The 21,427-nt window shown below is 38.5% G+C and overlaps 1 protein-coding gene across 1 annotated transcript in view; it reads right to left on the bottom strand.

The window, feature by feature from the left end:
- The window catches only part of arhgef10la (Rho guanine nucleotide exchange factor (GEF) 10-like a), a 105,709-nt gene that overhangs the window by 23,990 nt on the left and 60,292 nt on the right, over positions 1-21,427 (bottom strand). The window contains 2 exon segments of the mRNA XM_056735107.1: positions 4,888-4,974; positions 19,642-19,763. Of these exon segments, the coding sequence (XP_056591085.1) occupies positions 4,888-4,974; positions 19,642-19,763 (209 nt within the window).

Below are 21,427 nucleotides of genomic sequence, written 5' to 3'. Positions count from 1 at the left end.
AGAGAACGCGTTTTACTCTCTTACTCGATGAATAAACTTACATTTAATCAATGACAACATCCCCTAATGCATCTGGGTTGTGTCAGTGCTTTAAGGAGGGTAAAGTAAATGGGGAAGAATACAAAACCCTTTAAATGAATTAAATATGTGACCAAAACTCAATTTCAAACTTCAATACAATCTTCTCTTCTTTGTTCTATGACAGGAATGTTTGATAGCCTGTTGGTGGGAGACAGGGGTTCCTGTGTATGCCAGAGGTTTTTGCTGTCCTGACCACAGAACCACTTCAACATGGCCCTCAGTCAAACCACAGTCAGGATTGAGATGAGGGCCATATTTTTAAATGTACACTTCAACTGACTACTAAGTTCACATACTGGCATTTTTTTATTTAATCCTTCTTTATTTAGAATCAGCTTCTCACATTTCTTCTTAAATCTATGGAGGTAGACACTTTAGTTTCTGGGGAAGGTTGTGAAATGTCCTACAATAGCAGAGACACCAGTAACGTAAAATAAAATCCTCACACTCTCTTGTGTGCCATATTGAATAGAAGTCTACATTACAATGATTTATTTAACTCTGTCAGAGCGCACAGAAAGTTTCTCTTCATCATGTGCTTCATCCTCATTAATAAAGGTAAACTAAATGGTAACGAAGAAAGGTTTTTTTCATCCACTGTGGGGGCACACGCACACATTAGGAGATGTGTGGAGATGGTGGTCTAGTGGGTTAAAGCGCTGACTAGTAAATCAAAGGTTGCTGGTTCGATAACATTACTGTAATGTTTACCTTACTAGACCTATACTACAGTAAATGTGTGTACTATATAGTCATTTAGCTTGCACATTTACTCAATCAGCAGTGTTTCTGAAACACTTCTCTCTTGCGTAGACAGCAGAAAGAGTATTACTCCGTGGCTGAAATAGAGTTTTGTATTACTAATATTTGCGCATAATTATTTCATAAGAAACATATGGAAATCACTCTTTCCATGTTGAATTCGATTGTTTCTGCGATGCCGACGTCACTTGTTCATGTGCACGCATGAACTTATCTTAGCTTCAGGATCAAAGCATGAGTTGACAAAGAAACTCCATGATCTGCTTCATGGGACCAACAAAGCTTGATAACGTTGGTTTGGTATTGTCAACTCAAAACTAATCCTGTAACTCTGTGTTTGTTCAGCAACGTTCATGGTACAGGTCCCAGATCTGTTCCTCGTATAAATCAATCGTTTCACCCCGGTACACTTGGAATACTTGTACATTTTAAACATATTGAAAATGAAAATAAAACCACAATACATGCTATTGTAACAAATAATATCCCAAATTGTATTTTTTTAATGATGGTAGGTGATAGTCTTGCGTACTGCCAGGAGTGGCGCTAATTTAGTCAATGTTTGTTGTATTTGAAGAAGGGACAAACATGGGTTGGAGGATTTTGCATTAAAATATCATTAAGTGTCTATACTGTGTCGAATAGCTTTATAACTTAACAACATAGGTACGAATTAACATGTTTATGACAGATTTATGACAGGTTATGTTGTCTTGGTAATGTCAAGTTTTCATGACAAAGACACTAACAGGTCATGATGTGTTGCTTTATGTCAAGTTGTCATAACAAACACAACTCAAACAAGGTCATCTTTGCATTAAAAATGACATAAATCAACGAATGAAACTTAATAACAGTTGTCATAAACATGCATTTAATCTCATTCATATTCATGACATTTGTCATGTCATGATTATGAAGGTGTCATGTCAGTCTTATGAAAACCCCTTCAATTAAAGTGTTACCCAGAAGGTTCAATCACTTTAACAAGGTAGAGCATCAAGGTCACGGGTTAGATTTGATTATATACGTACAAAGCACTGTAAGCCATTTTTTGACAAAAATATTTGATAAATGTGTAAATGTTCACATAGAACAAAGTTAAAAATCCCACAGATGTCTTGGCTTCAAGACATTGCGTTATTAACTAACCAAACATAATTCCCAGAAGTTGATGGTGTACACAAGCAGACATCAATAGCTGAATAAGCCTTAGAGGTGAAGAGGCTAAGAAGAGTGAATTTGGCAGATGACTGGCTGGCTTACTGTCTCGGACTGATTAGAAACAATGTTATTATTTTGATCAAAGCCATGAGAAAATTCCCAGAAGGCCATCTTAGTATGATCTGATTACTGTCAGTGCTCATTTGGAACGCTGGCGCCGAAAACTGGCTGGGAATGAGGGGGAATGAGGTGAAGATGCGCTATCTGTGACTTCTACATTGAGATGTAGCAAATCATCACCATCATTTCCTTGCTTCTCACATCTCAGTCCAGCCGATTCGCTGAGGAAATGACACCAGCTATAGGTTGCTGATTGCTGTAACCCTTATAGACTTTTGATTATTGACATAAGGTCTGGTCTGCACTGCAGCCTTTCATGGCCAGGATATGCCCATTTAGACTTGTGGATGAGACCAGATGAAAGTTTTGAAAGTGCCTTTATGTGAGATTACGTTTCTTTACAGTCTAAACACATCTTTACAGATGGAAAAAAGTAATGGGTCTAACAAAAAAACTTGTGAAAATACGATCTGTTAGTTAGAAATCGGTGGATGGTTCGCAGTAGTTACTTCTATAAACTCACCGTGAAGTTTGATTACATTTAGTTCTGCAGTATGCAAGTACAGCACAGCTCAGATATAACATTTACCAATGTTGCATAATAGCACATATTAGCAAATTTAATGAGATCCATTCGCAGCCCTTGAGACTTCAGAACTGAAATAAAGGCTGTGATATTATATTAAAAACCTGACCCCCGTGGTTTAAGCCGACTCTACAATGAGTATAGAGTGTGATTTGGATGTGAGATTAGATTCTGAAAATAATATTTTGAATATGCAATATCAAAGGGATTTTTAAAGGGTGAAGGAAGAGGACCTAATCCGAGCAGATATCATTTCTCACAGACTGTCTTGCTGTATCTTTTAATTCCATCCCAGTCCACCCTCGGTGCTCTTTAGAATACCTCCAAAAACAATTAACTCAAAGACACAAGCAAGGGCGTCCTTTTGTGTCCAACCAAGGCTCGAATTGGATTTATCCCCCTGCTTTGGGGATTATGTGATAAATTGCCCACTGCACCAGAGGAGGGAAGAGAATGAGATGACTGTGTGAAACTTTTAAAGGTGATTTCACAGGGCTTTTCATGAAAACATGTTTTATTTTGCTAAGCAGCGGCTCATTGCGGAATACATATTACATCCACTGGGTAAATTAAATATTTTCAACAATGCACAATATAAACGCCTTAAATGGCAGAAATGTGATTTCATGATTGCAAATGAAATTTAAACTTCTTATACAACAAAACACTGATTATAGAACTCATTTAAACACAAACCAAAGAAGAACATCAAACTGTGACAGACATGCTTAGCATGTTAATAGCAAAATCTATTCATAGAAACACGCTTGATTTAACCATATATGATATCATTGACAAAAATCTACTGGTTATAAGGTTACATTTGTTATTTACGGTTCATGGAGCACAATGTTAAAGGTCCAGTGTGTCATTTTTTGGAGGATCTTTTGACAGCAATATAATATACATAACTATGTCTTCAGAGGTGTATAAAGACCTTACATAATGAAGTGTTTAATTTTTGTATTATCTTAGAATGAGATATTTTTTATCTACATTCACCGCAAGAGCCCTAACATGGATTTCGCCATGTTGTTTCTAGAGTAGCCAGACAAACCGTAGTAATGGAAAAACTGCTTTAAAGGGCGTGTTTTGTAAATGGGTCAAAGATGAAAAAGGGTTTCAGCATAAAACAATAAGTTTGATATGAAAAGACTTTCCGAAACCTGTATGATCGGTGGGGAAGTGTGTCGATTAAAGAAATACTTTGTTATATGCCTGACTCGTTTTTTGGACAGGTTGACCATGTTAAGCATGAGAAGACATCATGTTTAGTCAGAATGAATAACAAATCGTTTTTCTGAGCAAAAAATGAATATCATACATTTTTCCCTGATTTACAGAAGACACCTACTAAAATGTCATTCAGTGAAACAATATATAAATAGACTTTCACCCAAAATGCTTCTTAGTTACACAATAAAATGTAATATGATCCCTTATTCTTTTATATATTTTAATATGTGTCAGTAAGAATATGTTGTTTGAATTTTAACATAAATATTGTGTTACACTGTAGACTGTATGACATTGTAAATAAATATTGTGTTACACTGAATGTTACAATGTTACATTATTTCAACCAAATTTTGACGTTTTATTCTCCAAAAACTTAGTTGAGACCATAAAGTAGACAATTTACGTATTTACGTACGCAGTAGTACTTCAAAAAGGAGGGAGAGCTGTAGAGTTAACCGTTGCCTCACCACTAGATCTAAAATCTCAACATTGCTCCTTTAACAGTTATAAGATTTGATGTTAAAAATGTACTAGTAAAGTCTGAGCCGAAAGCCTATGGTTGAATGTTCTGATATATGGCACGGTTGCATTTCAGGGCGACCTGAGTTCAAATCCCAGCTAGTGGTAATTTCCTGAACCCACCCCCTTCTCTCTCCCACTTCACTTCCTGTCATCTCTTCTCTGTACAGTCTCAATAAAGGCAAAAGCCAGAAAAAAATTAAACAGTAAATGCTGAAACCAACATGAACTCAGATTTATAAATTCTGTATTGTTCATTGTTTATTCATGTTAGCCTATTTGTTAACTAATATTTACAAATACAACATTATAAGAATGTGTTTCTATAAAATCTGCATGTCACCTGATCTGATGTCTATGTTTCATTGAGTTTCTATAAAAATGCCTACAAGCCTTTATTATGTTTTTGGACTTACCCACAGGTAGCCTTGAGGAAGGGAAGTGCTTGCAGCTGAGAAACCAAGTAAAGCACACTGGACAGGATTATGAAGAGCAGCCTCGAGCTACAGAAAAATGAAAGAAAACACACATAATACGTAGTTAAAATTATACATGAGGTCATTCATCACAGTTAAAGCAGAATTTTAAACCTCTTCACACATTAAATAATGCTATAGACATCTGAATTGTTTTGTGGCATGCCGGTGTCTATTCAAAGGGCAGTGTTTGTCAAATTTTGTGCAAAGATGTACCGCTCCATATATGAATATAATTTCATTTTATACCCTTTTCAGAATCAGAACACATCATATATAATACTTTATTTCATAGACAGGGTCAAAATCCTTACATCCCCATGAATATTACATACTGTATAAGAATATTATGATTTATTGTGTATACTAGTATAATACTGTATATACCCTTGTATTTGGCATAATAGAGACAGTGAGAGAGAAAAGGATGACAATGAAGCACTCTGGCTTAGTTCAGGAGGTGGGTGGCATTCAGTATTTATGAAGACCATAATATTGCGTGATATTACAGCATGTTAACCGAACACAAACAGCTTCTGTTTTGAAGTGTTTATGTTAATTGTGAGAATGAATGCTGGCAGAGATAGCAGAAAGCATGTCTAATTGAATTAGGAAAAGGGGGGAAGTTACTATCTATGGATGTGAGGAGCGCTGCATATCTTTCAGGTTGCACCCATTTGAAAACAGGAATTATTCACTAACTATTCCATGCCACCATTTCCCTACTCTTTTCAAGAGCAAACACAAACAGGTCAGAAACAATGCTGGCAAATCCTCCATACTGCAGAGGATTCTGCCTCTCCCTTTCTTCTCGAAATCACTCCCTGCTTTCATTCGCAGATATTCAAGCTCCTTGGGCACACCGAGTTCCCTCGCCTCCCACAATTATATCACTTATCCCTCATTTTTATATCATTCGTCCATCTGCGGTGACAGAAAATGTCTAATTTGTAATTAAATGCCAGTCATGGCAGGAGCACATATGGCAGCCTGCGGGCAGCTGAGCTTGGCTGGTGGAAGGCACAGACTGTGGCTTTGAGTCACTTGAGAACGCTGCCGCTCGGTGAGGAGCACAGGCAATCTTCACAGGTGGAGATTGCTTTGTCTTTGACCATTCTCTGATGAATAGCAAGTGCATTTGCCTGAATATCAGCTTCAGCCATGGCCTCGGGGGTTTAAGACACACTGAATATGATTCCTCTGCAATACATTTGTTTTGGGTTCTCAAAAGGCACTTCGCAAGACTCCTGTCTGAGCAGTGGTAATATACTGTACTGTTTCCAGAGGTAAAGTCTGAAGCTGGAATTGTGGATGTTCTTTTGGCCTTGGAGGCAACCAAGAAAGGAATTTAAACAGACAGATAGTTTACCCAAAAATTAATTATCAATCAATTACGCACCCTCATGTCATTTCAAACCTGCATGACTTACTTTCTTCTGCAGAATACTAAAGAAGATATTTTGAAGAATGTTGGTCACCAAACAACATTGGCCTCATTGACTTCAATTGTATCGACACAAAACCACCGAGACATTTCTCCTTTACACTGTAAAAAACAACTGATAAGATTTACTTAATCTATTAATGAAAAGTTTTTTTTTATTTCACTTAAAATAACTGTGTGCAAAAACATGCACAAATAATCTTGCTAAATCTTACTGTAGCAAGGTTAACAGCAAGGAAGAAGGAGGCGGGAACCGGCGAACATTAAATCAACTTAAATGAAATGAACACACAACAAACGAAAGTAAAATGCCGACTGCTCCCTCAAAACTTGATGACATCTTAGTTCTCTGTAGCCGGAGCAGTACTTCGATATTGAGGGGGAAGGGGTGGAGTGAGCCATTGGTTGCAAATCGCAACCTCACCGCTAGATAACGCTCAATTTCATACACTGGGCCTTTAAAATATATCTTATTATTTTAAAGAGAAAATTATAAAATATATTTCAAAAATATGTATATATTAAATAGTAAGTAACATTACATTAAATCATGAAAATTACATTTCATGCAGTCTATTATGTTGCAGTGTGAAAGTAAGCAGTCTGGCATATTGTAAATCCTAAGGTGAATGAACAACAAAGTTATTGGCTTGTAAAAAAAGGAGCACTCTCCTCCCCCAAACACTGTCGCTTATTTGTGATGCGTGTGCGTCATGTCTAGAATCAGTGTTCTACGTTGTGAATCAAAGTCTGTCTTATTTAAACTACCAAATGAAGAACTTCTGAGGGAACAATGGTTACAATTCATTTTCATTCAAGGAGTATAACCCCAGGGTTTTACTGTGCACGCGTCATTTCACCAAAGATTGCTTCAATAATCTTGGCACGTTCACTGCGGGATATGTTAAAGGTACAGTGTGTAGCATTTTGAAGGATTTATTCACCAAAATGTAATATATAATACAAAACTATGTTTTGAGTGGTGGATGCACAAGACTAGTTCTTCTTCTTCGGCTGTGTTTTGAGGCAGCTTGCAAAGCCACTACAAACTCCTTACATGTAATTTATCAAATTGCACAGCCATGTTTCTATAGAAGAAATACACGGACAAACTGAGGTCGTTTCATAAAAGGAAGGATGCACGGCACTATGTTCTTCTTCTTCGGCTGTGTTTTGGAGGCAGCTTGCAAAGCGACTACATAGAAGGATTAGCAGAAGAAGAGGAAGAACAATAACAAAATTTACTTGTTGTGTTTTTTATTAGAAATAGAAACGGTTCTTTGTTGCGGTAAGAAGTGAAATTTGAACTAATGGCGGACCACAGATACTCTGCACAAGAGCCGATAGAGCTTCAATCTGTGTCGTCAAAAAAGAGAAAATACGATGCAGCAAGGCCAAGTCGAGACAAAGAACGGCAGAAAACCTGAATAAAGATCAGTATGGCTTTTCCCAAATGGAGGACACTAAAGCAGGAAACGGGTTTGCTAAGCGACGCCGAAGTTGCCAGCTTTCTGCTGGACCGTTAAGTGTGTCTAATTTCCGCTATATAAGTGAACTGTTTGTTTGATAGCTTTAGCTAATAGATGAGCTGATCATCAAGAGAAGTAGCGTCTTTCCTTGTAAATTTTTAGCACTTTGTAATTGTACTATAAGTCCTTGTTGCATGGCCGTGTGCAAATCAAGTTAGAAATCATGTTTACAATCATAATTTGCATAAATCGGGTGTAAGTTATATTATAATACTGCTTAGCTTCCACATCCTTTCTTGTGCGGACCTCGCGGGTAACGTAAGCTCCTCTGCCTCTCCTCGCCCTGCCTACATCTCGAACCGCCCTACATCTCTGCCCTCTTCCTCTCTCTCTTACTACCTGTGTTAAGTCCTCTGATTGAAAAACATCTGCTAAGACTTTCGCGGTTAGATTACACGCCTTTAGCATTAGCAAGCGGTTTCAATAGGCTGTATGTTACGAACCAAGTTACCGTGCAAAAATAAGCGAATAAATCACTGACACAATGTTAAACAAGTAACAATAATATTCACTATAACGATTAGAATAAATTATGAATTAAGTAATTTTTATTGTATTTATTTTTCTTTGTAAATAAGCCTCCTCATTTGACTTGCAAACGTTACTCTCTGATGTCTCAGATGACGACATCTCTGTGTCAGTAACTTCAGTCTGTTGTTCGCCTATGAGACGTAGATTGCAATTATCCACACCACCGATAATGGGCGCTTTAACGGAACCCGTTTGTCCTGTGACGGCAACCGTAACTTCTCTAATGGGAGGGGGAGGGGGGTGGCCGAGCTGTAGGTTGCAATTTCCAACTACACCAATAGTGGCCTCTGAAACTTACACACAGAACCTTTAAAGACTATCCTTGAAATAGGGAGAAACACCAACTTTATTTGGACCTGTTAGCTCCACCGAATCACAACCTGTAAGTGTGTGACTATTTTTTTTTCTTAACTTCAAGAAATATTTGTGTACCTATTATCTGTTTTTAGCTAATGCATATAACGCTAACTTTCACATGTACCGTTATTTCTGGGGTATTACAGTTCGTTTTTCTAGCTATGAACTTGGCTTATATTACTGTGCAACAACTTTAAGGAATGGTAAGAAGGAGGCGGGAACCGGCGAACATTTAACCAACTTTTAAAAAAAATAAACAAACCACAAAACGAAAGTAAAATGCCCGAAGCTCCCTCATCGTCGTCTGCCGGCCACACAAACATAATAACCCATACCATTAAGTGCACGCCTGGTCCTCTCTCGTCGTTCAGTCCGGTTCTTTGTCATTTTATGCTTCCAATCCCCTCCGTGAGGGATGCGAGACCGGTGCAACACACAGCTGACCCTCATTATCACTAGTGTCGTTCCCTCACAGCTCTATCATCTACTAACGTCTTCGGATGTTTCTTCTTCACACTCTGGCTCAAACTGGTAAGGTAAAATCACCGCCATCTCTATCTATGCACTGTATATAATATCCAACCACCTGTAAACCGTAATCCAGCAATGTTGGTAGACATTCCATTGGCGACACCATAATGAACGCGTTCGACCGTTTACATCAGACTCCCGTAATGATGATAGATGTTCCGTTTGCGGCCCATGCTGAATACGTTTGACAAATCACAGCAGACTACACCATCTGAAGAATCACATGACACTAGGCTAACGGATAGGAGGGGATTAGACGGATGAATCACCGAACGAATCATTTGAGAGTCAGTCAAGAAGTAGTCGGGAAAGAATAACTGTCTATGAATAGAATAGAATAAATGCCTATTATTACAACATAATGGTGTTTTTACACCTTCTATGTACATAAACGTGTTATTGGACACTCCATAAACCAAAGTGGGACCTTAAAAATCATATGTTACTAACTCTTTATTTATTAAGAAGACAGTATCACATCAGAAACACAGTTGTCTATGTGTCTCATAATTTGTATCTAGTTTATCTGTGATGATATACACTTGTGGAAAAAAAAATCAAACAAAACATAATGTACACAACGAGAGCCTTTAATCATTGAAAATAAAGAATGATAAAGAACTCTAAACCACGCAATCATTTGAAAGATGATTTGATTAGGACAATAATGTCTTATTCCACAATACTTCTCTTGCTCAAATACAGGTGCAACACCGGAGATCCTCATTGGAGCAGCAGCAGGTAAGCAAACTCAGTACAGACTACAATTTGAGTGTTTGTCTAGAGAAAGGGCATCGGGTGAGCTAATTAAACAGAGATTTGTTAATGAAGGAATAGGGCGGCCACACAGCTGCTGGCTCCAGCGACCCAGTGCTCTACACAGTATCCTCTCCACCCCTCTGTGTGACAGGCCATATGCCAGCTCCAGGTGGCGAGGAAGTATATTTTCCATATGCCATGGAACTCATCTGAAGAAACTCTTATTAGTTTTTTCTATCCGACTCTACCCTCTACCGACTCTACCCTCCATACACTAATGAGTCCACATTTAGTAAAAGCTGATATTTGTTCATTGCTTATAGACAAACAGCAGAATACTTTGGGCTAAATTATTGAAATAAAAATATGTATTAATGCATGTTTTGGTAAAAATCTTAAAAAAAATTATTGAGCTAGTACACAAAAAGTTTTATAAATCACTATTATACATTTTTAAAGTTATAATCTGAGCTGTCTGGTCAGATTTAGCGCAAATATCAATTTCATATCATTTGATTTCAACCCACATAAAGAACACAAAGTAGCCTGCAATATTATGCTTCAAACATATATGGCGACATAAAGGCAAAAGTTATAAACTGTAGTTTAGACCGATGCAGCACTTACCAATAGAAAGTCTGCGGAGCAAGAAAACAAACTACACAATCAACTCATTTAAAACGAGTCGTTGACGTGAGGGAGTTTGGGGTCTGAACCGCCGCCAATTAACAATGTCAGAATCCTTAGAGCAATACAACTGAAGTGTTTGTGTCTTCTGCTGACGTTCTGTGACAGCAATGAAATCTCTGTACTATCTTGCAATATTTAATGCATATCAGATGTGATGAGTATGACACAAAGGGACTAAAAGGGACTGGAGTACTCCCTCCCAATTAACAATTAATCGTGCAAGTCTCTGCTTGCCTTCTCTGCTTATGACTCATAAAGGAATCATATCTCTGCTTGGAAAGAAAAGTTAGCATAGACTATTTATTATAGGTGATGTGTATATTGTGTAAAATAAAATTTAGCATATTAAAACACTGCTGAGAGATAAAAGAGACAACTGTAAACATGCTGGCTTAACTAGTGTCATGAGTTTGGTGTGAGGCTATAAGATTGTTCGACCAATGACAGATGGATTGATGAAGTGGAAGTGTCCATGAACGTCATTAGTGCGTTTAACGTCATGCAACGCTGCACAGACTGTTTGATTTATAACATCTAAATTATCTGAGAGTATTGCATTTGCTTCGAGTTTGATGTCATACGATCAGTTTACATAAAGTCAAACACGCTAATCTTTTTTTGTGGCGCCCCTAGTGGTGCAGGGATTACACACGTTATCTTTAAATCATATGCGAACCTGCCTGTGAAAACCAAGCTGAAGTCTCTTAATCTTCACAAAAATCAAAGTTTAACTTCAGTCATTTATTTCTACTACGATTTAAATCTTTGACATGACCTCATTGAGTCACTTTTATAGACACCAAGGTCACAAAATTTTCTTTACATTATGTAGGATGATTTTATGTATGAAAATCAATTTTTTCAGGCAGGGTTACATAGTTGGTACTACAAAAAAGAAGATATTTGAAGAATTTTATTAACCAAACAACTTCAGTACCCATTCACATTGACTGATTGGTTTTGTGTCCGTGCAATAGAAGAAGAATGGGTACCTCCATTGTTCGGTTACCAACATTCTTCCAAATATCTACTTTTGTGTTCTGCAGAAGAAAAAGTCATACAGGCTAGAAAAGACAAGATGGTGAGTAATGATGACAGAATCTAAATTTCTAGCTGTATTATCACTTTAAACCGAACAGTTTCTGGAACTTCAATCAGAAATCACTTTTCAAGCAGTATCAAGTCCGACATAACAGAGTAATGATACCAACACTATGACCACCGTAACTCCACTCCATTTACACATATCAGAAACACGTTGCAAAACTGGGTCTCTGTGACACAGTTTTCATTAAATATAAGCTCTGGTTGGTGTTTAATCCACAAAGCTGGGTTAACATTAAGCGTGGAAGACAGAAAAAAATCTAGCCTGAGTCACTTCAGCAAAGCCGCACTCCACTCGGATGAAAGAATCCTCAAATCCTCCTGACAACAGCGTCACCACTCCCGCACACTAACAAACACTAATGGAAGTCTTCTGCTGGTTATTAACTGATAATTGCCAGGCATCATCACACTTCTTACCACTTCTTTATTCTAGCCTGAGGCCAGAGAGGGAGTCAGGGAACACAATGATGGCGCTGAACTCAAGTGTTTTTGTAGCTCAATTGGTATAGAGTTGCGTTATCAGCGCAAAGGTAAAGGATTCAATCTTCACAGAAAACACAAACTGCATACTTGAATTCACTGTAAGCCAATTTCTATGTTTACAATGTGGACATAAGCAAACTGCTTTTATATTTGTTTACATTCAGGGTAAGACCTGTGCGAGTTTCAGTGTGTTCATACTATATTCCGCTTCCTACTAATCCCTGTGGTGTGTGCGAGAAACTTGCTGGGATACCCAGAGAAGCGCTGCATATTGAGGCTGACATGAGTATGCTTAGCATTCTGCTACATCACAGGATAAGCGAGGAAAATAGAAGTGGATTAGCCTATAGGAATTCAATACACGTTAGGAGAAGAAGTAGTGAAGGGGTGGTAGGACTAAGTACTCGGTTATGACAGTTTAGCCTCAATGTGACTATATTATGATAAACAGCTCAAGACAAGCCTATTGAAACATGGCCATTTTAAAGGGATAGTTCACCCCAAAACCTGCAGAACACCATAAACCTTGTTATTTAAACCTGCCTTGTGCAGAACACAAAAGAAGATATTTTATAGAATGTTGGACCGAACACCGTGGTACATTGACTTACATTGGTTTCGTGTCTATGCAATAGAAGTGAATTGGTGCCGCTGTTGTTCGGTTTCCAACATTTTTCAAAATATCTTCTTTTGTGTTCTGCGGAAGAACGTTAGTTCTTCAGATGTAAAATGACAAAGGGGGAAACAAATGAGTAAATAATGACAGAATTTTGGCATGAACTATCACTTTAATGCTTAACCAATACGCCTTAGTTACTTTAACGCAGATAGGCGACTGGATCATCCCTGCAAAAAGCTACAACGTGTTACCATTTCATGAGCTGGATGAATCCCAATCGCTTAAGTTTCACGGGGGGAAATAAGCCAAGATCAAAGTTTGAATCACCTGCTACTGTATCTGTTATGCATTGTGAATAGGTCAGCAGAAGTTTCAGTTCAACTTCTCCATTTCAACCTTCTAAAAAATTCCGTCATCATTTAGCTCGTTCAGGTGTTTAGTTCACAAACAGAATAACAGCTGTGTAAGAACACATGGCTATCAAGCTTCAAACGTAAAGTTCACTCTTCGCGAGAAGCAGCTCGTGTAACAATTGATGAGAGATCACATCAATGGCTGGCTGGATACCATTTGACATATCATGTTCCAGAGCGCCATCTGACATCTCCAGCATTCATATTCATGCGAAGGCTGATATTTTCCTCCTTATGTCCTGCTCAGTCACTCTGTGAAGCATCCGGCTAATGCGATGAGAATCCGATGCATCACTTCATCCCCTCTGGCGTGACACAGAGCAACAATTCCAGCATCGTTCAGATGAAAGCAATGGACTGTCTTACAAATAATGGCTTTGAGAGGAGAAGTGGGAGCCAAGAGTCATCACGAAGATATAAAGCTTCTGAATCTCTTTGTCCAAACATCTCTTTCCCTCAGAGAACGTGGTGAGCCACGGCGATCTCCGCCAGCCCTTAGGATCTAATGTGAGGATGCCATTGCAATGGAAGTGATGGAAGGACGACTTTAATCCCCTCGATCAGATGTCAGGGAGCACAGCACAAAGGGTCCTCAACCTTGCCAATCAGCACGGAAACGCAAACACCAATGTCACAAAGCTGGCATGCTGGCTCAAGAAATGCATCTGCTTTTAAACAACAAGTCCTTCCGCAAAGCTCTGCCTGCAGAAAACCTATTTAAAATTCTGAGAATAATCATTACAATTACAAAAAAACAGCTACTAATCACAAACCGACGCTCCAAAGTGAGAGGTAATGTTAGATATCCAAATCTCCCGTTTCACTTTCAAAATCACCACATTTCACCTTATCAGCCTTAGGGGACAGGCGAGGTGGAGAACATAGCATGCTAATGGCGTTAGAATGCTAATGAAGCACATTTAGCGAGAAGGCACAACGACCCGTGTTGCTTTGGTTCCCAGCAGAGGACAACTTTACATGGCGACTGGCGTAAAATGTGCTGTACCACTGATGGGCAACAGAGGCTTTAAAGGAGGTGCTTAACTCGCGACGATTCAAAAATCTTTGTGTGGGCCAACTGTCTGAGAAAGATTGACAGCATAATTAGCCAGGAATAAGCCAATTCACACAAACACGATATCCAGATCGAGTTTTAGAATGAGACCATTTGGTGCTTCGGTTAAAGCGCATGGCAGGAAGCGTTGACGTTTAAATTAACACATTGTGCGCACTAAGCCTTGAGGGTTGTATCTCTCTACAAAAACGTAAGGAGATTGGGAAGGGGGTGGAGGATGAGACGGTGACTGCTTGGTTTAAAAGCTTGCGAGCGTTGATGATTTCCAATAATTAGCACATAACTGTCAAAGCTACAGATCTGCCCCTTTTGTGGATGACCTTGCTCTCTGTCTGTGTTGCAGAGCGACCATGAGAACACAAAATACAGAGCCACATTGCCCTCTACTGCTGAGAAAAGTTGACAAATGGTGGGTCGGACGATGCTGTAAAACATCAGACAAATGGAAAGGTGAGGTTCTGTATAGATTGGATAGAGAGGCATTATTTATTATTTAAGAATTAACAGGATGAAAATAGATATGTTGTAATACGGTTCATATCTCAAAAATCTTTTATAAAGTGTTTTTTAAGTAATCGTTAATGAGCGCCAGCTGTGCGCGCACCGGTCTCGTATCACGTAGGAGATCGGGAGCATAAAAGAGGACGAGTGACCGGACCGTTGAAGAGAGAGGACCGGGCCCGAACATGTTTTATGCTTGTATGAATGTTTTACTTCTGTGTTTTTGGTTTGTGATTCGTTTTGTTCTATTATCATTTATATTAAAACTTTGTTTGAATGTCTTCCGGTTCCTGTCTCCTTCCTTTCTTTTATTGAACCTTGCTACAGAGGTCTTATGATATCTCGGTTCACATGAGATATCATTACAATCTAATACGTTTCTCATAACTGGAAGGGAGATCAATGGTCGAACACAAAGCCAGCGAGGCACCTCGGCTTATTACTGAAAAGGCCTCTCGCCGAAACAAGATCTCCACACAGATGCTGCCGTGGGCTATTCACTTAGCTTAATGTGTTAAATCCTGGTCATAACCCTGAGGCAAACTCATACTGCTTTTGTGCTGGTGGGCTTACTCGGGTATGCTGAAAAAAAAACAGGTCTCAGAGCTACATGAAAGAAATGTATGGTTGGCCGGGCAAGGGGCTTGTTGGTGTTATAAGAACAGCACCACGATTTCCTGATTTGCAGGCTAGTCGCCTGGGCTCTCACGGTGGGGTGGAAAAAGTTAAATTAGTTCACTGTATCTCCTGGAAAATCAAGATTAAGCTGGAAGTTTTGGAATCTGCTTGATGGTGTTAATTATTCACCATGTGGTTCAAAACCTGAAACACAAAAGATATTTTGAGAAATGTCTCCATGGTTTTGTTTCCATATGATGAATGTCAATGGGGGCCAGCGCTGTTTGGCTACCAACGTTCTTTAAAATATCTTCTTTTGCGTTCTGCGGACCAGCAGATGATAAAGCGATGAAGTCGACGTGGTTGTTTCAGAAAAAAAAAAACGAAAAATTAAAGGGCTGTTAATTAATTACACTGATCCTCTGAGATAAAGGAGCAGAAGAAGAAGAGGTTAAGTTATCACCAATTAATAAAGCAAAGCCTCTGTGAAACCCTCCAGGAATTAGTTTCGGGTTTTTCAAACACAGGCTCCTCTGCAGCTCAACGTATACGTGTTTGTATTCGCTCGAGGGATATATCGCTGCACAGGAGAGAAAGAGTCGCAGCAGTCCAGCCGAGATGTGAAGGAAAAAAGCTTTTAATCCATGCTGCGGCGTCTGTTCCTCGCAGACGAAGAGAAAGATGAAATGCAGAACTCATACAGGGAACCGAAGGAAGTCGAGCAAAAAACCCTCACATATGCACGGAGAAGATTGGGGAGCTTGTCTGATTTTACACGAAAAACAAAGAATAAGCTGGAATCGACAGACGGCTGCCATGTCATGCGGACCTTTCCTCCTGGACTTCTGATCTATATTTCATGCGCTCTCTGTCTGGTTTCACGCGTCGAGGATCAGCTTCTTCCTTTTTGCCCTTCCTGCTGTAACATCTTCGTGACATTGGTGTCACATATCAATCCCTCTCCAAACGGTGCTATGAATAGATTCCATACACCCATTCACTATCGCAGGGGATGTCACACTGCCACCATGTCACTCAGCAGCAGCCAAAAGTCATTCAGTGACTTCAGGAGTTATCCTTTCAGTGGGCTGCATGCAGTGAACTATCCAAAATCTCTACAGTAACCTGTAAATCCAGACCATATCGAGTAATATATGTAAGGCTTAATACAGTACAATGTTTTAAAAATCTTCTAAAAGCCCAAACCATAATTATATCAATAAGCATGAAGAGAAATGTTATCATTGGGATCTCTTACAGACAACTGACAGAACATTGACAGCCAATCAAAATTCATTTGAATTTAAAGGGCTTGCGCAATTCAATTGTGAAACTGCAGCGAGCGAGCAAAGACCGATCATAATATTTTTGTGTTGTTTGAATGAGCCTTAAAGGTGCTGTATGTATTTTTTGTTGACACAAATGCAATACAATCTACATAAATATGTCTTTAGAGATGTACTAAGACCTCACTTCATTTTTTTAACTTAGAATGAGTGGGTCCCCTTGCATGGAATTTGTCATGTCATTTACAGTAGCCCTAAACGGACAAACTGCTCTGCTGTTCATTCTCTTCATTGCTTACTCCAGCTTTGATCCTCTTAGTAGCATGGCCTTGTAAACTAACGATACAGTTTAACGTGCTGACAAAATGTTTATATGCTCTCCAACTTGTAAGTCAGTTTGGATAAAAGCGTCTGCCAAATGAACAAATGTAAATGTATATGTAATGTCATTGTGTCAACTTTATTTTTAAGAGTATCTCCATCTAAAAAATATTGAAACTGTTTGCAAATACATGCTTAGCCTCTCAACACATGGCCAGCAATCTGAAAGAAAATTTTGTAAACAAGCTACTGATGTTTGTGCAGAAATCAGCGGGGAGTTAAGATCCCTGATTGAACCCTAGAATCTGATTTTAACAACTTCAAACATACAACTTGATATTGACAACCAATATACAAAAATGAAGCACAGATCTCCAAAGCTAGTGGCAGTAAGCTAATATCTACTCCAATGGGGAAACCTAAGGCTGGTTTCCATAGGTTAGCTTCATTACACAGACCCACGGCTTTGGTTTAAGTACTAGAAAAGAGATTCAGAAATCATATCTGATTTCTCTCCTTGTCTTCCCACACTTCAAAGCACCCGAGAGGGAATCTCCACGGTATTAAAAACCACACTCAAAATAACAGCCATCTTCACTCCATCCTAACGCTTTTTAGGGAAACAGATTTAGTTTCTTTCAATTCCCACGAGACATCTTTATAGTTCATAGACCTTCTAGTGCACAGCTCTATTTTAAAGCTAAAGTATATATTGTTTATATATATATATATTAGGTAAGGGGTTTTAAAACATGTTGAAGGATGGTCAGATGATTGGCGAACATGTTCCGATACACCAAACTAAGGATTAAGGTTAGAGTTTAAACCAAAACATTTTGACATACTGGGGCTATAAAACTGCTCATTTTAAACAACCCTCTGTTTTAAATACTTAGATTTCTTTTAATGTTATATTCCAATATTATATTTTTTTAAAATCTAAAGTTGGATGAAACTAGCCTTTGAATATGATGAAGAGACATAGGATGAACATATAAAGATGATGTAATTAAAATGTACTTATCATGCTCAATTAAATATGCTTATGCCAAGATAATAAATCTTATGATGTATGATGACAACCAAACTGTGCATGTCACTAGAAGTAAGGCTTCAATAGATGCAAGTGCATACAAGCAAACTGGACAAGAATGATTTTTGTTGAACAGATACATACATTATTGCATTTCAGGAACAACATGCCTGTTTGTAAGGTGGACGGGTTAGGGGTGGGAAAAACTGACCCCACTGATTCGAGTAAGAACTGAAGGTACTGATTACAGTTATCTCCTCCGCCTAACAAGTCCACCCAACAGGCTTTGACAAATAGATCAATTGTTCAGGATGCTGCAGAACGTCCATTTAAGTATTGGTAGTGAGTGAAGCCCCCAGCTCCTTTTCTACTTTGATCTTGTTCTTCAAGTACCCATCCTTCCCACTACCTCATGACTTCCAATCCCTACACCAAAGGATGTTCTGCCAAGTGCATCATCTGCCAACAGCTAAAGGTACGATGTTTGGAGGTGTTTGCATTGCCAAACAAGCCACCCAGTGGCGGTTGTTGAGAAAAACTGGATAGATTTTGAAAGTAAGGCAGAAGGCGTCTCTGCAAGGAACCAGACAAGTAGAGCAGATTCACACCAAGAACAGTTTGGTGCATTTTGGATCTCAAATTAATTAATGACAGACATCTCAAGACTCTATATTCAGAAATGAGCAACTCTGGAAAGAAATGACGTGAAAAATACACCATTGACCTCGCAGTCAAGAGTTCTGAGCTAAATCTCGTCAATTTACCAACAGCCGTGACTTCCCATCAATTGTGTTGCAATAAGAAAACATGATTTATTTGCACTCGGGTGTCTCATAGTCATTAAAGAAACATGATCACTTTATAACATAATCACATGGTCACCTAAATTCACCGATCAGATGCAAGTCATCTAACTTTGTTAGGACTGAAAACCTAGCCCGAAATAACGTCATCCAGACAGTAAAATTGATTTCATTCCTTTTGACTACTCTCAAGCTCTTTTAGCCCTTCTCTCCCAGAGTTCATCATTTGATCTATGAGGCGCTTACTGTCCCTAACAGCTGATATTGATCCAAGCACACTCTCTTCAACTAACATGCCTGGAAAAGTTCCATGTCGACTTGTAATTTCACGATTCTGGCAATGTTCCCGCGAGATCATCCTCTGGTTAGGTGCCGCCCGTCAAGGTTGCATCTGTAGCCCTTCAATTTCCTGGCTATGAAAAGACTGCATGTTGTACAGTAGTGTAACATTACCGTGTCTTCCAGAAAAGAACTTGTTTCTGTTAGAGTGATATAAGCTTCTGATAACCCTTTGTTTTGTGGGTGACTGTTAAGAAATTGGACCTCAGTTTCTGGACACCATAACAGAACAAATAATGCTTTCAGGTGACTCACCTTCCATTCCTGGGCTTTTGAAGATAATACAGACATGCGACAAGCGAACAGTGGACAGCAGAATGGAGCCTTTGTCTTCCCATCATCTTCTGCAGAGAGCCAACCTGGTGTGTTCTCCTCCCCTGAAAAAGATGAGGTTGTTAGTTTATCAAAGATAACTTATTTATTAATTTACCCCAACAGGATATGCATAAAACTGGTGTTAGAAATCCACGCCTATCCATTCTTGTGTTTTACATCTTTCTAATACTCTATATTCTACTACAAATTTCACAATCAGCATAAGAATATGAGTGTAAAGTTTAACTGAAAAATGCCCATGAATTTCAGATTTTCAATGTGTTTGATACACCCCATTTGCTGTCATGACAGCATGCTGGCACCAATCAGATGATCCATGTTATATGAGAACATTTTCTGTTTCAATGAAAGCAAGAAAATCTTACCTTTTGTAAAAGAGAGTTAACATGGTCAGTGTAATTTATTAAACCCTTCTGTTACGTGCACATTTTAGCAATGATTTAATGGTTTATATTAACCCCACAAATGATACAATATAAACTAAATTCCATAAACTTTAATTATTATTTGCTGGTTTTAATCACACTTAATCTATCTTATATTTTATATAAGAAATTAGTTATCTAAAAAAGTAAAAGGGTTGTCAAAAATTGAAAAAGTTATAAAAATGAGAAATATATATAAATAGATGCTTAAAAAAAACAAAACACTATTCTAGCTAGTTCACCTGACCAAATTTATAGACAGTTTAAAAGGGACAACATAAACAGGAAAAAGCTTTCCTGTAGCTCAGTGGTAAGAGCATTGCGTTGTTGTGGGTTCGATCCCAGGGGATTGCAAATACCTATGTAAAATGTATAGTATAAAGTAATGTAAGTTGCTTTGGATAAAAGCGTCTGCCAAATGCCTAAATGTAAATGTAAATGTCAATAAAAGTTATTGCTCATGCATGCGTTCGTGGGCTGCAGCTAACTTCCAGTACACATTCACAGAAAATAAAGTGCCTGTAGATTATTTCTGAAAACAAGCTAATGAAACCAAGAAAATCTGTTACATGGCTAAACTTGTCCCTCCAATATTCTGAATTTAGACTCCGATAGAAAGCTCAACCGCTATATAGCAATGTTGTTTAAATGCGACCTGTGTGTGCGCGTGTATGTTATCATATAAATGTATTTTCCTGTATTTGATGGCAAACATAACAGAAGGGGATAAATAGTGTCTAAAAAGAATCTGACATCTTTTCTAAACCAGGCGGGGTGCGATGCACGGCTTGTTCTAATGCGATTGCCGCATCACATCGCGTCACATCCAGTGTGGACAAAATTTAAAATTAAAATGGGTTCTAATGCATTCTATTGTCTCTTGTTGCGCCGCGCCCGGTGTTGACATGGTGTTAAACATTGCAAAATCTTAAAAAAACCTTCTGTTTCAAATGCAGATTGATGTGGATTAGAATCAAGTTTTAACATAATGTAGATTTTTGAAGTGTGTGTGTGTGGGTGTATGTGTTTAAGGACATTCTAACTGTACAGACTGAAGTATGACAATGTTAAGATGTTTAAAGGTACAGATGTCCTAACAGATATCTACAGTCTTCTACTCTAATGAGCCTTCATATGATCCCATGTGGCAGCAGGTGTCCGTCTCAGCATGTGCTACAGAACCCCCTGGATTTCAATTAATGATGTGTAAATTCTGGAGGCGTAGACCACCTACAGGAGATCTCTGACAGCCCCTTTGACAAGTGTTTACAATTATCAAG

Source organism: Triplophysa dalaica, chromosome 21 (genome assembly GCF_015846415.1).
Source record: "Triplophysa dalaica isolate WHDGS20190420 chromosome 21, ASM1584641v1, whole genome shotgun sequence".
Classification (NCBI taxonomy): Eukaryota; Metazoa; Chordata; class Actinopteri; order Cypriniformes; family Nemacheilidae; genus Triplophysa; species Triplophysa dalaica.
This window is presented reverse-complemented; position numbering and strand designations above follow the sequence as displayed.